Source organism: Zalophus californianus, chromosome 10 (assembly GCF_009762305.2).
Source record: "Zalophus californianus isolate mZalCal1 chromosome 10, mZalCal1.pri.v2, whole genome shotgun sequence".
In the NCBI taxonomy this organism is placed as follows: Eukaryota; Metazoa; Chordata; class Mammalia; order Carnivora; family Otariidae; genus Zalophus; species Zalophus californianus.
Genome location: NC_045604.1, coordinates 31,812,548 through 31,828,196, shown reverse-complemented (window position 1 = coordinate 31,828,196; position 15,649 = coordinate 31,812,548). Strand labels below are relative to the sequence as shown.

General features: G+C 35.5%; 1 protein-coding gene across 3 annotated transcripts in view; it reads left to right on the top strand.

Annotated features, from left to right (window-relative positions):
* The window catches only part of NEK7 (NIMA related kinase 7), a 164,653-nt gene that overhangs the window by 101,918 nt on the left and 47,086 nt on the right, over positions 1-15,649 (top strand). For 2 of the 3 annotated variants that reach the window (XM_027610102.2, XM_027610103.2), the window contains 2 exons: positions 1,797-1,859; positions 3,432-3,542. In XM_027610102.2, the coding sequence (XP_027465903.1) occupies positions 1,797-1,859; positions 3,432-3,542 (174 nt within the window). The remainder of the gene's footprint in view (positions 1-1,796; positions 1,860-3,431; positions 3,543-15,649) is intronic. The other variant, XM_027610104.2, reaches the window with a different exon arrangement.

Genomic DNA, 15,649 nt, shown 5'->3' with positions numbered 1-15,649 from the left:
CTACATCTATATTTGGATATTAAGAATGTTATTGAGCAAAAGTTGCATATCACACATTGTAATTATATCTCCATATTCTGTATTTCCTTTTATGCCTTAGGTATCTGTTGTTTCTGGCTAGAAGAATTTTACAATTTCTTCAAAGTTCAGCTTTACCTACTCCTCACACGGTGATTCCTTCTTTAGGTTTCTCATACTACACTTTGCACATACATGTATCTTAGTACTTATTAGCTAGTTGTATATGTGTTAGACTTCACTACAGCCTGGGACATTGAAGAAAATGCAGACTCTGGAGCTAGAATGATCTGGATCCAAGTCCTTGTTCTGTCACTTAACTAATTTTATGACCATAAGCATATGCTTAGCTTCTCTGAGCCTGAGCCCTCATTCTAAATTGGAGCCAGTACTACCTACTTTATAAGAATATGGGGAAGATTATAGCAACATCTGTATGTAAAGAGGCTACACCCTCTGGTGGGTGTTCAGTAATTTCTTCTTGAGTCAAAAAGACTTGGGTCATGCCCTCCTTTCAAGTTACACAGCTACTTTTCCTGGAACATATTGGCTGTCTGAATCAGGAAGACTTGGTCAATTGATGACTATAAATGTCATTAAAGTTGTTTTGTTCTGTGACTAGGGTTTTAATCAGCTCATAGTAGTGACTTATCTAGATATTTTCTATGATATTTAGCATATTGATTTTTTATTTATTGTTTATTTTCTATACATTGAGTTGTTTTCAGAGACACCCTAAATATCCTTTTGATTACATTATCTTTTTTTAAATATTTTTCACATTAGACCAATATTTCTCAACCTTTTTCTTCATTATCACCCTAAGGAACCTTTTTAGGTATTTTTTTCCTAATTACCCCCCCTCCCTTATGAAATTTTAATTCCACAGCTAAGACTGTATCTTTATATGTTGTATGTGTATCTGTGTTTTATCCTTAATAAGGGTGAGATTCTCTCTCTCCTTTGTCCAAAGAACCAGTTTTTATCTCCTTGAAGTCAGCTATCATCCCTGTCAAGGTGTACATTAGACCTTTTAGACATGATTTGATTGTATAGATAATGGTTCAGAGCTTGGGCTATAGTTGGATAACTCTGAGAGTGAATTCTGGCTGCTCCATTAATTAGCTGTGTGAAATTTTGTCAGTTTCTTAAGCTTTCTAAACCTGCTTTGTCTCATCTGTAAAATGGGAATACTAATGTTGTCTTCTTAAGGATTAAATAACAATTAAATGAGGTAGTTAATGCAATATGTTTAGCACATATTAATTGTTAAATATATATTAGCTCTCATTTTATTATATTATGACCGCAGTATCCATTCTGTTTCATTTGAACCTAAGACTTGAAATATCTAGCAGTTCTCTTTTCTCATTTTTTAAAAAGATTTTATTTATTTGAGAGAGAAAAAGCAGGAGTAGGGGTAGGGGCAGAGGGAGAGGGAGAAGCAGGCTCCTCACTGAGCAGGGAGCCCAACCCAGGGCTCAATCCCAGGACCCCTAGATCATGACCTGAGCTGAAGGCAGACATTTAACTTACTGAGCCACCCAGAGTCCCTCTTTTCTCATTTTTAATACTGACTGCCTTTGGAAGGAAAAATGTAAACTCGAGAGGTAACATGAGATAAAATACCTATAGTTCTTCACAGCTCCTAAAAAGCTAATTGAGAAGAAAATTTCTTAGTATGTGTATAACTATATGTAAACTATTATAATGCATTTACATGGTGTCTTGAACCATAGATTATTATTTTATTAAATAATTCTGGATTCTCTTTTTAGATATTTGATTTAATGGATGCCAAAGCACGTGCTGATTGTATCAAAGAAATAGATCTCCTTAAGGTAAATAAATGAACTGTTGACTATTTTGAATATAGATGAGCGTGTTGATAAAAGTGATCTATGAAAATATTACACTTACAAGCAAAAAGATTTTTAAAACATATGTCACACTGGTTTTAAGCAACATTATACAAATATGTATCTCAGTATATGGAAGAATGTAGTTATTTTTTGAATTCATTGTAAAATAATTTAATCAGATCATTTGGTAGGGTTAGCTCCCCTCCCCTGCCTTTCAAACTAGGAGACAGATAAAATTGGCAAAGAACATTGAAGAAATTTTTTCTTGACTGTCCCAATTAGACATATTCTAAAGCTTAAGTAACATAAATGAATATTAGTGTTATCTCAAGATGTAATATATTGAGAATGTGGACTGATCTAAATGGGCACATGCTTTTTACAATATTTCTGTATATTTTTTCCAGATTTAGAAAGTCTGATGTAAAGAGTATGTCAGAATTAGCTTTTCAGTTTTTCATCCACTCAAAGAATATGACTGAAATTTCAGTTATCTCTGCACTGCTTTTATTCTAGTAAAATTTCCTTTGAGGAGTGCTGTAGCTTATGTTATATTTTTAACCGTTAGATAAGACTTAGATGTTTTATATGCCATACATTTTTGTGCCTAAAATGAATCCAATTTATCAAAAAAGATAAGAGTAAGATCAAAGTGAACCATACTTTCCGTCTGTTCTGTTAGTTGTAGTTATTTTCTGGGCCATGAAGTAACTGCTTTAAAAATATATATAAATAGTTATTAGAGAAATAATATATTATCATAGAAGATGTGGAAGAAAAACCTGTAAGTAGAAAGAAAAGAAGAAAATCATGTATATACCCTCTGGGAGAATTCTTGAATAATTTTCTTTGAGAAACTATTTGTCTTATGTTAACTTGTTTAAAGATTGAACAGAAAGCAAATTGTACAAAAGGATTGTCAGTGTGTAGAGACTGATGCATATATTTCTATAAGGTGAAATTTTTCTTAGGATCACTTAACGCATCAACCCCATAGGTAAACTCAGTATGTTTTATAATATTTGATGTAAAAACTATGTTTAGATAGAATATATTAGATGTCCTTTTATTTTGTTTTGTTTTTAAACCACTGGCTGCAGTTATATGAAGATCAGGCCAACTTCAAAATAGGAGTAAAAGGAATACTTTATTTACCATTGAGTGCCCTTAATGACAGTTCCCATTTTGAAGGATATAATTTTTAGCAATTGGTGCTGTAATTCTGCCAGTCATTTATGTTAATATATTTATTGGACATAGCAATACATACTTTAAAAAATTTTAAGTGTGTAATTTACTCTCTTTCTAATAGAGAGTATTAAAATAAAATTAATTGGTATCTGGTATTTCAATACTTGTTTTAAAATTCACTAAAGAAGAATACACTGTCATGTTAAGATTTCTGTAACTTAAAAATGAAACGCAGTAACTAAGTTTATTTTTAAGTTAAGAAACTATAAGTGATTCCTGGGAATTTACAATAAGAAAACTTTCTGGTGTCTGTTTTTGTGTGTGTGTGTGTGTGTGTGTGTGTGTGTGTTTTTCCATCAGCAACTCAATCATCCAAATGTAATTAAATATTATGCATCATTCATTGAAGATAATGAACTTAACATAGTTTTGGAATTAGCTGATGCTGGTGATCTGTCCAGAATGATAAAGGTAAGGTTTTGTTTTGCTTTTTTTAAACTAAGTATTTATTTTTTTCTGATAGAATTGCTCTTCAAACATACGGGTATATTAGATATTTTAAAGACCTCGGTGAAATGCTTTAAAATATGGTAAATATGTAATGAATGATAGATAGTAGTGATAATTATTATTATGAAGCTGGTTTACCTGGTAAAGCTCACTCTGCTCAGCTGAGATGTGTGGACACTCTGAAACCAACTTGGAAATAGACCAACAGATTTGTCTTCTATAAGCTGAAGTTCAAATTTTGCAACTTGATTTTTCTGAGCAGACCACCCTTGATCCTGTATCTCTGGACATCAGGCAGAGGGGGACAGAAGGAGATTCTAGAGAATCCTGACCTGTTCCTGGGAGGGATTCATCAAAGAATAAAATGGGCTTTGCATTCAGACCTTGCACATCAAACGCTAATTCAACCACTTTAAAGTTTATTTAACTTTCTTTTCCAACAGCATATTAATTGGGTTTCAGTTCAGCTACAAGTTATAGAAACCCCCAAATTAGAGTGTTCTAAAAACTGCTTGTCCTTAGGCACGTTACTTCTGTGTATGACAGTTTCTCAAAAACAAAATAATAATAGAACCTACTTCATAGGATTGTTGTAAATGATTAATTATTTGACATTTATTAAGACCTAAGACCTGTCTCATACATAATAAGGCTATACAAATGGAAGCTACTGATGTATTATTATTGTTATTAATTATATTTCTCTGTTACATAAAATTCTGGAGCTGATATGGCAGCTCTGATCTATCAAATTCTCAGAAACCAAGCCTATTTGCAGTTGATCAAGTCACCTCTCTGAGGCAGGAAGGGACACAGGGCACTTGGTGGCTGTATCTTGAGGCACGTTCCTGGATACTGCCACACAACATTCTTAGCTTCATCACTTTGGCCAGAATTTAGTCTTATGAACATGTGTAGCTGCAAGGGAGGCTGGAATATATAGTCTTCATTTGGCTGGTCATGTGCCAGCTGAACTTCTGATATTCAGGAAAACATGTTGAACAGGGTGGAAATCAGTGAAGACCAACTAAATGAGAAAAGCAAGGCTCTTTACTCTGAGCTTGCTATAGCAAGGGAGTCAAGCATTGTCATTAACATTTTGACAGAGATTCACAGGCAGGCAGAGGAATAGGAAATCTTTATAATGGGAAAAATAAGCCTTTAGGTATGACCTGATTAGAGGCTGTTGGCACAAAGAAGCTTTACATGAGCTACTTAGAAGTGGGGCATCTCACCTGGCTTTTTCTGATTGGTCCTAAGTTGGAAGCAGGGACAGAAATTAGGGAAGCTGTCAGATATTCATCAAGTCCTGGGCATTTGGGGCTGACTGCTACAGAGTTATTGCTTAGCTTCTTAGATTGTCGCTAGAGACAGCAATCTGGCTTCCTGCACACCAGACATAGTGGGCTGGCGTCCTGGGTTGTTTGTTATGGACAAAAGTTTGGTTTTCTGGTCAGGTTGCTGAAGGTTGTGGATCAAAGTTCTGTTTTTATATGATCTGGGCATTGTCTGTAAATTCAGTCTCTCAACAGATACAGGAGCACAACTAGTAATCTCTGCTACATGGAGTTATTGTAAGGCGTTCTTAAAAACAATGTTAGATGTTTTATATACATTACCTTATTTACTGTTTAAAAGGATTCTGGGGCTAAATTTGACACTTAGAGAAGATAACCATCATTACTAGTAAATAGAAGAACTGATGTTTGAAATTAGGGTTTAGCTGATGCAAAATTTCATGTGTTTTCCTTTAGTGGCACTTAAAGATTTTTATATCGCAGAACTCCTTTGAAAAGTCAGATGAAAACCCTTGACCTTCTCCCGAAAGAGATGTTGGTGCATGCACACTTTGTCTTCCATCACTAAGCCTTCACAGATTTTCTGATCAAGGTGCTCACTGGTTCTCTGGCAGTAGCTAGGAACCCTGCTCTCTGGTGCGAGCATGGTGTCAGCCGGGTAGCTCTCCTGCCACTTAACTTCTCTTAGGCTTAGTTGCCTCATCCATAAGATGGAGGCAGTTTTGAGATTGCTTGCTAAATTATAAAAATACTACATGACAGGGAGGTAATATTTTTATTATCACAGAATGCTATCGAGCTGACTCTGTTTAAAGTCCCATGGTGAGAGTGACTCACTTCTAATCCATTATCTGATTGTCTGTTTTAGGGACTTCCCAACACTAGTACCGTCTTTGCAAATTAATGAACACTAAAATAATAATAATAATAAAAAAATTTGTGGTTTTAATTTTAAAAAGAAATGCAAACACACAAATGCAAAATTTATAAAATAACCATCAAGATGAGACATATAAAAGCAAATGTAAATCGTCCTTATAAGAGAGACAACTAATATAGAATTTTTGGCTTAAACTTTAAGTGCAAGAGTTGTTTAAATACTTATAGTAGGAAGCAAAGAAAGCAAATCTTCATTGGGCAAATACCAGATGAAGGCAGATAAAGAACAAACAGTTTCAGTTATCAAGTCTTGCCCCTGATTGAGAGATTGATGATTTGGGGTTTTGCTTCTCTTCCAGAGTTTTTTGCTCTTTTCCAGTCTAGACTACTTTCTTTGCTACTGTTCCTCCACACCTAGACATTGCGGGCCCTAGCCCATTGCCAAAGCATGCCTGAGCCCATGACATTTGCCTTGGAAGAATACTCCTGTCCTTTCATCACTTGAGAGAACTAGGCAAGATCAGAGTGCTTCATAGAAGAAGCCCTGTGATCTGCATCTTCAGCAGATTCGGATTTCTTAGACCAGTGAGGGAGGAAAAATTTGTGTTTTTATATTTATTGTGGTGATGAACTCAGCTCCCTTATTTAAATGGCTCTTGCCATCAGTTGACATTTTCAAGGAATTTTTTTTACCAGCTGACCCAGTGGATATAGTAAGATCCATTCAGAACAACAGATTCTGTGTTTGGTAATGAATATTATTAGTTATAGATTGATAACTATACTCTCAAAGTATCCTTAGGGCTTCTGACTAAAATTTGAAGGTATCTGTCATGTAAAAGATTACTTAGGAAACTTTTTTAAAAAAATAAAAGATATCAAGTGATTACTAGTAAATTATATGTTTATAGAGCAATTTATTTTACTTAGATAGAACTGAAATAGTTCTTTAGAGAATTGGTAATATCATTCTTCCTTCCTATCTAATAGACATTATTGTATAAGCCTTTAATGATCCTATCCTTTATTGTAGGTACCCTTAGTCAACCTCATCAAGATACACAAGATTCTGGGTCAGATTTCCCAGATCCTCTTGGAGCCCTCCTAAAGGTGGAAAGTTATATTGTCAAACTTATAGATCTTAGAATAGTCTCAGCATAATGGCCATAACAGAAAGTTATTCCAGTGTCCATAAAAGAAAGTTTGACTAAGAAATTTCACATGAGTAGACTATTTTTATATCTGGTTATATTTGTGTATGTCTTTATGATAAATAAGGAAGGACAGTGAGGAGAGAGGGGTGTTACTGTTTTAGGTAAGGGGATGAAAGAAGACCTCCTGACTTAAGTCTTGCACCCCCATCTGCCTTTTCCTTCTTACTGCCCTGGTTCTGTTTTTTCTTTGCAGACACTCACTCCTGACCCTGTTCCCAACACCACAAGAAATGGCTCTTGAATGACCTCTGTCATTAAATCCAGGGGACTTCATCCAGTGCTCACTCCATTTGATCTCTCAGCTGCGTTTGGCTCTGCTTTTCATACCCTCCTCCTTAAAATACTCCTCCACTGGCTTGTTGAGTCCCATCGTGCCTTGTTTCCTTCCTGCCTTTCCGGACACTCTGATTCTTCTTAACTGAGTCATTCTCTTGTCTTTGCCCTTCATGATGGAGTTTTTAAAAGTTGTGGTCCTGGCTTTTTTTTTTTTTTTTTTTCGTTTTTGCTTTATACTCTCTTTGTAGTTGATGTCATTCATGCCCGTGGATTCAGTTACTTTCAGTGTGCTTGTTTTCTAATGTTTTATCTTTAGTCTGGAGCTGTCTTCTAATTCTGAATTCATGTTAGCTCAACACCTCTGTAAAGAAATTCATTATCTTCCCCAGACTACCCTCCTCCCACATTTCCTAACTCAGAGTTCAGCACCTGTCTGTCCAGTCGTGCACGCTGGAGCCCAGGACTCTTCTTTGACACTTCTCTCTCCTTACCTCCCACTTCAGTCTGTCACCAAGTTCAGTTTATTTTTCTCTTAAATGACTTTCAAATATTCCACCGAGCTCTGTTTCCATTTCTCTCCCTGTAATGTGAAGTACCATCATCTCTCACCTGGAGAACGGGAGCTTTTAAACTAATCTTCCAGCGTCTGTTTCTCCATCAGTCTTTTTTTTTGTTTTAAGTATTTTATCTTTATTTTTTTTTAAAGATTTTATTTATTTATTTGAGAGAGAGAGAGAAACAGCATGAGAGGGGAGAAGGTCAGAGGGAGAAGCAGGCTCCCCGCTGAGCCGGGAGCCTGATGTGGGACTCGATCCCAGAACTCCGGGATCATGACCTGAGCCGAAGGCAGTCGCTTAACCAACTGAGCCACCCAGGTGCCCTCCATCAGTCTTTTTAAGAGAGGTGAGAAAGGAGGGGAAAAAAAAAAAAGAAAAGAGAAACCTCTTTTTAAATCCTTCTTGAGTTTCCTGTTGATGGTAAAGATGTTTGTCTAGATTTACTAAACCTGTGTGATCCAGAATATAAGTTCTCAGAGGGAGAGATCTTAGTTTGTTTTGTGACCTCACAAATCCCTAGTGCTTAGGACAGTGGGCCGCACAGAGTAGACGCTCAACAGATGTCTGCTGTAGAAGGTGTAGACACCTTCAGTTCCTAGGGAGGTGCCTGGCTCATAGTAGTAGCTCTATTAAAAAACAAGTGGTCAATGAGTGCATAAAAGGTGATTATCTCCTTCCCTCCTTCCTACCTGCCTCCCTCCCTCCCTCCCTCCCTCCCTCCCTCCCTCCCTCCCTCCCTCCCTTCCTTCCTTCCTTCCTTAATTCCAGGTTGATTCTTTTTACCTCTGCTATGGTTCTCTGTTCCAGGGACCAGTAGGTGAATATGGGTGGTTGTTTCTTGCAGTTTCATTCTGGTCTTACGGGGAATTGCTAAGATATTGAGTGGTATGCTGGCGAGACAGAAGACGGTGTTCTGAGCTGATACAGGAAGGGTATTTTTTTCCCCAGGAAATTCAAAAATTCTTTCCTAAACATTCTTATTTGTGCTATAAGCTGTTCTTTATAAAAGAGACTACATTAAGAAAAAAGTCATAGGAACTTCTTTTATGAAGGAACATGATGGTGACTTAATGCTTTATAAAGGACAGCAGTAGATACTTGAATTGTAAGAAATTGATTCATTTCTTTATAGTGAGTAATATTGTAAATCATAGTGCATCCCAACAGATATTTCACTGTCTCAAGTCTTCAGCTTAATTGGGGTAGAAGAGAAAATATAGCTGCTGGTCTGTATTCCAGAAATGAACCTCTGGATAACATTGCATCAGAGATTTTTACAAGTAAATAATTAATTGGTTTAGAGCAAGCTGACAAATATAATTAAGCAATTTATAGTTGAAATATTCAGTATTTCTCTAATTAGTGACAAAGGAATACCTGAGGCTGTGGTCAGATGAAATACTTCCCAGATGAGTTTTAGGATAAAAGGAAATCTAGAATTTTTCATCATATATTTCTTTATCATCAGAAATCAGAATTTTAAAGGAAAATAGACTCTTAAAAAACAGATTTCAGTTTATCAAGTTGTGATTTATATAATTCTTATTTTCTTTATCATACCCTAAATTGGACTAATAGAAGCTCCATTTTGCAGTATGCCTTATTAATACTGTTTATTTCACTCTTTGAACATCAAGAAACAAATTTGGTGATAGAGACTTAGACTTAGTGTAGAGAAGACGAGAGACAAATCTCAGAAAAATATAAACAAAAGCTTTGTTTTCTTTTTTTTAGGTATCAATAGAAATATTGCTAAAATGTATTTAAAATTTTCATAGCCCATTTTTTTCTTTTTATTTATTTTTTATTATGTTAATCACCATACATTACATCATTAGTTTTTGATGTAGTGTTCCATGATTCATTGTTTGCATATAACACCCCGTGCTCCATGCAGAACATGCCCTCTTTAATACCCATCACCAGGCTAACCCATCCCCCCAACCCCCTCCCCTCTAGAACCCTCAATTTGTTTCTCAGAGTCCATCGTCTCTCATGGTTCGTCCCCCCCTCTGATTTCCCCCCCTTCATTCTTCCCCTCCTGCTATCTTCTTCTTTTTTTTTTTTAACATATAATGTATTATTTGTTTCAGAGGTACAGCTCTGTGATTCATCAGTCTTGCACAATTCACAGCGCTCACCGTAGCACATACCCTCCCCAATGTCTATCACCCAGCCACCCCATCCCTCCCAACCCCCACCACTCCAGCAACCCTCAGTTTGTTTCCTGAGATTAAGAATTCCTCATATCTGTGAGGTCATATGATATATGTCTTTCTCTGATTGACTTATTTTGCTCAGCATAATAACCTCCAGTTCCATCCATGTCATTGCAAATGGGAAGATTTCATTTCTTTTGATGGCTGCATAATATTCCATTGTATATATATACCACATCTTCTTTATCCATTCATCTGTCGATGGACATCTTGGCTCTTTCCACAGTTTGGCTCTTGTGGACATTGCTGCTGTAAACATCAGGGTGCACGTACCCCTTCGGATCCATACATTTTTATCTTTGGAGTAAATACCCAGTAGTGCAGTTACTGGATCATATGGTAGCTTTATTTTCAACTGTTTGAGGAACCTCCATACTGTTTTCCAGAGTGGCTGCACCAGCTTGCATTCCCACCAACAGTGTAGGAAGGTTCCCCTTTCTCTGCATCCCTGCCAACATCTGTTGTTCATAGCCCATTTTTCTAATGTATAGTTTATTCATTGAACTATTTACAATTTCTTATATTTATAATTACCTCTTAAAAAGTCAGTTTGAGACAAAAGAAAAAAGTGCATATCTTTAACGTTATATTTGTAAAAACCTTTATTCTGCTAAAATGTCAATAAAATACAATATAACTCAGTGTAATAAATCTCTTAGGGGGAAACGTAGAAGTTTGCTATCTGCCAAAAGATTTTCATATCACAGCACACTGGCTAAAAAATAGGTCAACAAAGGGGTGCCTGGGTGGCTCAGTTGGTTAAGCACCTGCCTTCGGCTCACGTCATGATCCTGGAGTCCCAGGATCGAATCCCGCATTGGGCTCCCTGCTCAGCAGGGAATCTGCTTCTCCCTCTGACCTTCTTCCCTCTCATGCTCTCTTTCTACCATATTCTCTCTCTCAATAAATAAAAATCTTTAAAAAAATAAAATAAAAATAAAAAATAGGTCAACATTATACTTGGAAATTTTTTTTAGTGAAATATGGATTACTGATTTAAATGGATATCTATTTTGTGTCAAGAGTTTGGCACAATTCCAAATAATAAGTTAAGGCTCTTTTTTTCCCCTAGTTTTATTGAGATATAATTAACATACATCCCTGTAAGTGTAAGGTGAACAGTATTATGGTTATATTGTGAAATGATTACCACAGTAAGTTTAGTTAGTGTCTGTCATCTCAAAGATAAAATAAAAAAGTCTTACGATGACAACTCTTAGGATTTACTCTTATAACATCTTTCCATTCAGTAGTATTATTGGGAGTCATCATGTTGTACATGCCATCCTAGTACTTATTTATGTTGTAACAGGAAGTTTGTACCTCTGACCACCTTCCTCCAATCCCCCCTCTGCCCACCCTCTGTCTCTGGAGACCACAAATCTGACCTTTTTTTTATGAGTCTGTGTCTGTGTGTTAAATTCCACATATAAAAAATCATACAACACAACGTTTGCCTTTCTCTAACATATTTCACTAAGCATAATGCCCTCAAGGTTTATCCCTGTTACTGCAAATGACAGGTTTTCCTTTTTTTTTTTTTAATGGCTGAATAATGTTCTCTGTGTGTGTACGTATATATATATATATATACACGACAACTTCTTTTTTCCATTCATCTGTCGGTGGTCATTTATGTGGTTTCCATGTCTTGGGTATTGTAAATAATGCTGCTGTGAACATAGGGGTGCCAGATATCTTTTTGAGCTAGTGTTTTCATTTCTTGTGGATATATTCTTGGAAGTGGAATTGCTGGATCATATGGTAGTCCCATTTTTAATTTTTTAGGGATTCTCCATACTGTTTTCCATAGTGGTTGTACCGGTTTACAGTCCCACTGACACTGTACAAGAGTTCCATGCCAGCATCTGTTATCTTTTGTTTTTTTGATGATGGCCATTCTGACAGGCGTGAGGCAATATCTCATTGTAATTTTGATTTGCATTTCTGTAATGACTAGTATTGAGCATCTTTTCATGTACCTGTTGGCCATTCATTATCTTCTTTGGAAAAATGTATATTTAGGTCTTTGCCCGTTTTTTAATTGCATCATTATTATTGTTATTATTATTACTATTTGCTATTGAGATATACTAGTTCTTTATATATTTTGAATACTAATGCCTTATCAGATATACGGTTTGCAGTTATGTTTTTTTTTCCCCATTCCATAGGTTGTGTTTTTGCTTTGTTGATCATTTCTTCTGAAGCTTTTTAGTTTAATATGGTGACCCTTGTTTATTTTGTTGTTGCTGCTTACGCTTTAGGTGTCCTTTCTGAACAATTGTTGTCAAGACCCATGTCAAGGTTTGTTCCTATTTTTTTTCTGTTTTAGGAGCTTCATGGTTTTAATGGTTTCATTCTAGTTTCATTCTTTTACATGTGAATATCCACTTTTCTCAGCACCGTTTATTGAAGAGACTATTTTTTCTCCATTGAGTATTCTTAGCTCCCTTGTCCAATATTTAGTTGACTGTACATGCTTGGGTTTATTTCTGGGCTCTCCATTCTGCTTCATTGATCTGTTTGTTTTTATGACAGTGCCATACTGTTTTGATTACTATAGCTTTATAGTATAGCTTGAAATCAAGAAGTATGATGCCTCTGCCACTTTGTTATTCTTTCTTAGGATTGCTTTGGCTTTTGCTATTTGGGGTCTTTTGTGATTCTGTACAAGTTTTAGAATTATTTTTCTACTTCCATAAAAAAAATGCCATTGGAATCCTGATAAGGATTGCCTTGAATCTATAGATGGCTTATGGTAGTATTGACATTTTAACAATTTAAAATTCTTCCAACTCTGAACACAGGATACTTTTCCTTTTGTTTTAGTGCCTCCTTTGATTTCTTTCATCAATGTCTTACCATTTTTAGAGTAGAAAAACTCCTTGATTAAGTTTGTTCCTAAGTATTTTATTGGTTTTGGTGCTGTAGGATCATTTTCTTTATTTCTTTTTCAGATAACTTATAGTTAGTATATAGAAACACTATTGATTTTTGTACATTAATTTTGTTTCCTTCAACTTTACTGAATTCATTGATTAGAATTAATGTTTTTTTGGTTGTGTCTTTAGGATTTTCTGTGTATATAAAATCATGTCATCTACAAATAGAGACAATTTTACTTCTTCCGTCTTCCTTTCCAATTCTGATACCTTTTATTTCTTTCTCTTGTCTGATTGCTCTGGCCAGGACTTCTATGATGTTGAATAGGAGTGGTGAGAGTGGGCATCTTTGTCTTGTTCTTGATCTAAGCTATCTTCTTAATATATTTAGATATATGTTGTCTTCTTGAATATGCAACTTGTATTTTCTGCATTGTTACCCCTTGTATGGCATTCCCTTTAAATTTGGAGAAACCTTAAGAGTCCTTTCCTTTACACATAAAGTTAATCTTATATGTTGATTTTTTATTGTGTTTAGAAATTCACATTGTATTTTTCTTTTATTGCTAATTATCACAAAGTTCGCAACTTAAAACAACACAAATTTATTATGTCACCGTTTGTATGGGTCAGTGAGTTCACATACTAGTTAGTGGGTTCTCTGCTCAAGTTCTTAGAAGACTGAAATCAAGGTGCCAGCTGGGGCTGTGATTTCATCTGATGATACGGTTTTCTTCCTTTGCTGGTTGGTTAGAAGAATTCAGTTCTTTGCAGTTACATGAGTTAAGTCCCTACTGTCTTTGTGGTTATCAGCTGGGGACCATCCTTGGGTCCTAGAGGTCTCCTGCTGTTCTCTGCCACATGGCCCTCTCCATAGCCTGGCAGTTTGTTACCTTGAGGCCAGCAGTCGAGTCTCTCTGGCTTTGAATCTCTTAACTTTTTTGAAGGGCTTACCAGGTTAGGCCATGCCTACCCAGGATAATCTCCCTTTTGGTTAACCCAAAAGCAGCTGATTTGGAGCCTTAATTACATCAGTAAAACCCTTCCTGCCATGTAAGACAACATGGTAGAGGAATGATAATTCATCATATTCACAACCCAACTTACACTTAAGGGGGAGGGAATTATATATAGAACTTGGGGATTTTGGGGGGTAAAGTTTGTCCTACAGTTCTGCATACCACAGGCTTTGATATATTAACTAAAATGTTAACAGTGTTTTAAAGATAATTATTACCTCCAAATATTAGAACTTATAAATCTTGTTCACCTTTTTGATGTGGTTGTTTTTTACATTTGCAGACACATTTTTATTTTTACTTATCCAAATTTAGAGGCTAGACTGGAAGTAAAATCATTTTGGAATGTCTTTTACACTTTTGACCTTTGAATCCTTAAAGCAATAAAATCTTCCCAGTAGTACCATCTATCTTGGATAACTCTGATTTATAGTTTACAAGGACACCTACACTTTCCATTTCAGCATCTGGCATAAACTGCATCGTCCAAGCCAGGCAACTATGAGAATTGCCAGTGATTCCAAATGTGGTCTGTTTCCCCTCTGAGTCTTTTGTATAAGATTGTTGTCTATGTTATGATCTTAGAATTATTTGGAACTTTAAGGTTACAAATCGGTGGCACTATCTGAAAAATATCCATACAGAATTGAATATTATATACATATGTATATGTACATAGTTACCTACTCATATTGCATGAAAAACCATGTGTTTGTGTATCCATATAGATTTATATCTATATTGGTTTATATGTGTAGTTGTGCTATACAGAATTATTTGTATAAAAGCAGTGTTACTGATAAAATATCACCTGGGTTTTCTTTGATACTTAAGTAGCTTGATAGTAAAGTAGTATAGAACTTAGGGATTTTAGTAAATTAAAAATTATATATCCTAATGGCCATTATGTAATTCTGTGAGCATAACTAAAGGTGACATATAACTTTTGAACTTGGGATAATTAGAAGATAATTTTCAAAAGACGTCTTGCTCTTTACATTTTAAGGTAATACTGATCTAAAGCCGCCTTTAAAAATCCTATAACATCACGAGCAGTAGTACTGGGAGAGCTGTAACAGTTAAGTAAAAATGAGATACACAGACTCCTGTCCTTTTTTATTTTTCTCTAAATGGATTTCTGCCAAGAGACTTTTACTGTCTCATTATTGTTCTGCTGTGTTTCCCTTGTCCATTAAGAATATTGAAATATCTTTCCAACTATCTTACCAATGTCTCATAAAACAGAACCAGAAAGAATGTATTAAAGAGGCAAATGTTTCTGTTTATCTTTGTGACCTTATGTCTTCCTGAAGATTAACTTTCTGCTTTTGTGTCTCACTCTTTCTGTCTCTAGTACTCTGATGCAGCAGAGAAGACATATTAAAGATTTTCAAGTATCTTCTCTATTAGTTTTAATAACATGGAAGCTTCTCTTAAAAGTTACCCATGTGACAGCAATGCAGGGATTATTCCTTGTAGTAATTCTGATGCATTCATCTATTTTTTATTGATTTTTTTTTTAATGTCCTAAGTTTCCTCAGTATCAATGTGCTAATGTTCTGAAGGCAACTTCTTTGGGGGAAAAACACTGTGACTATAGGAGCTTATTTTTCTTGTTTGCTAAATAACTTAAGGGTTTTTTTCCCCAAGGCTTAATTGCTCAGAGAAAAATCTTTACCCTTCCTACCCTAAGATGAAACATATTTCAGCTTCCTTAATAA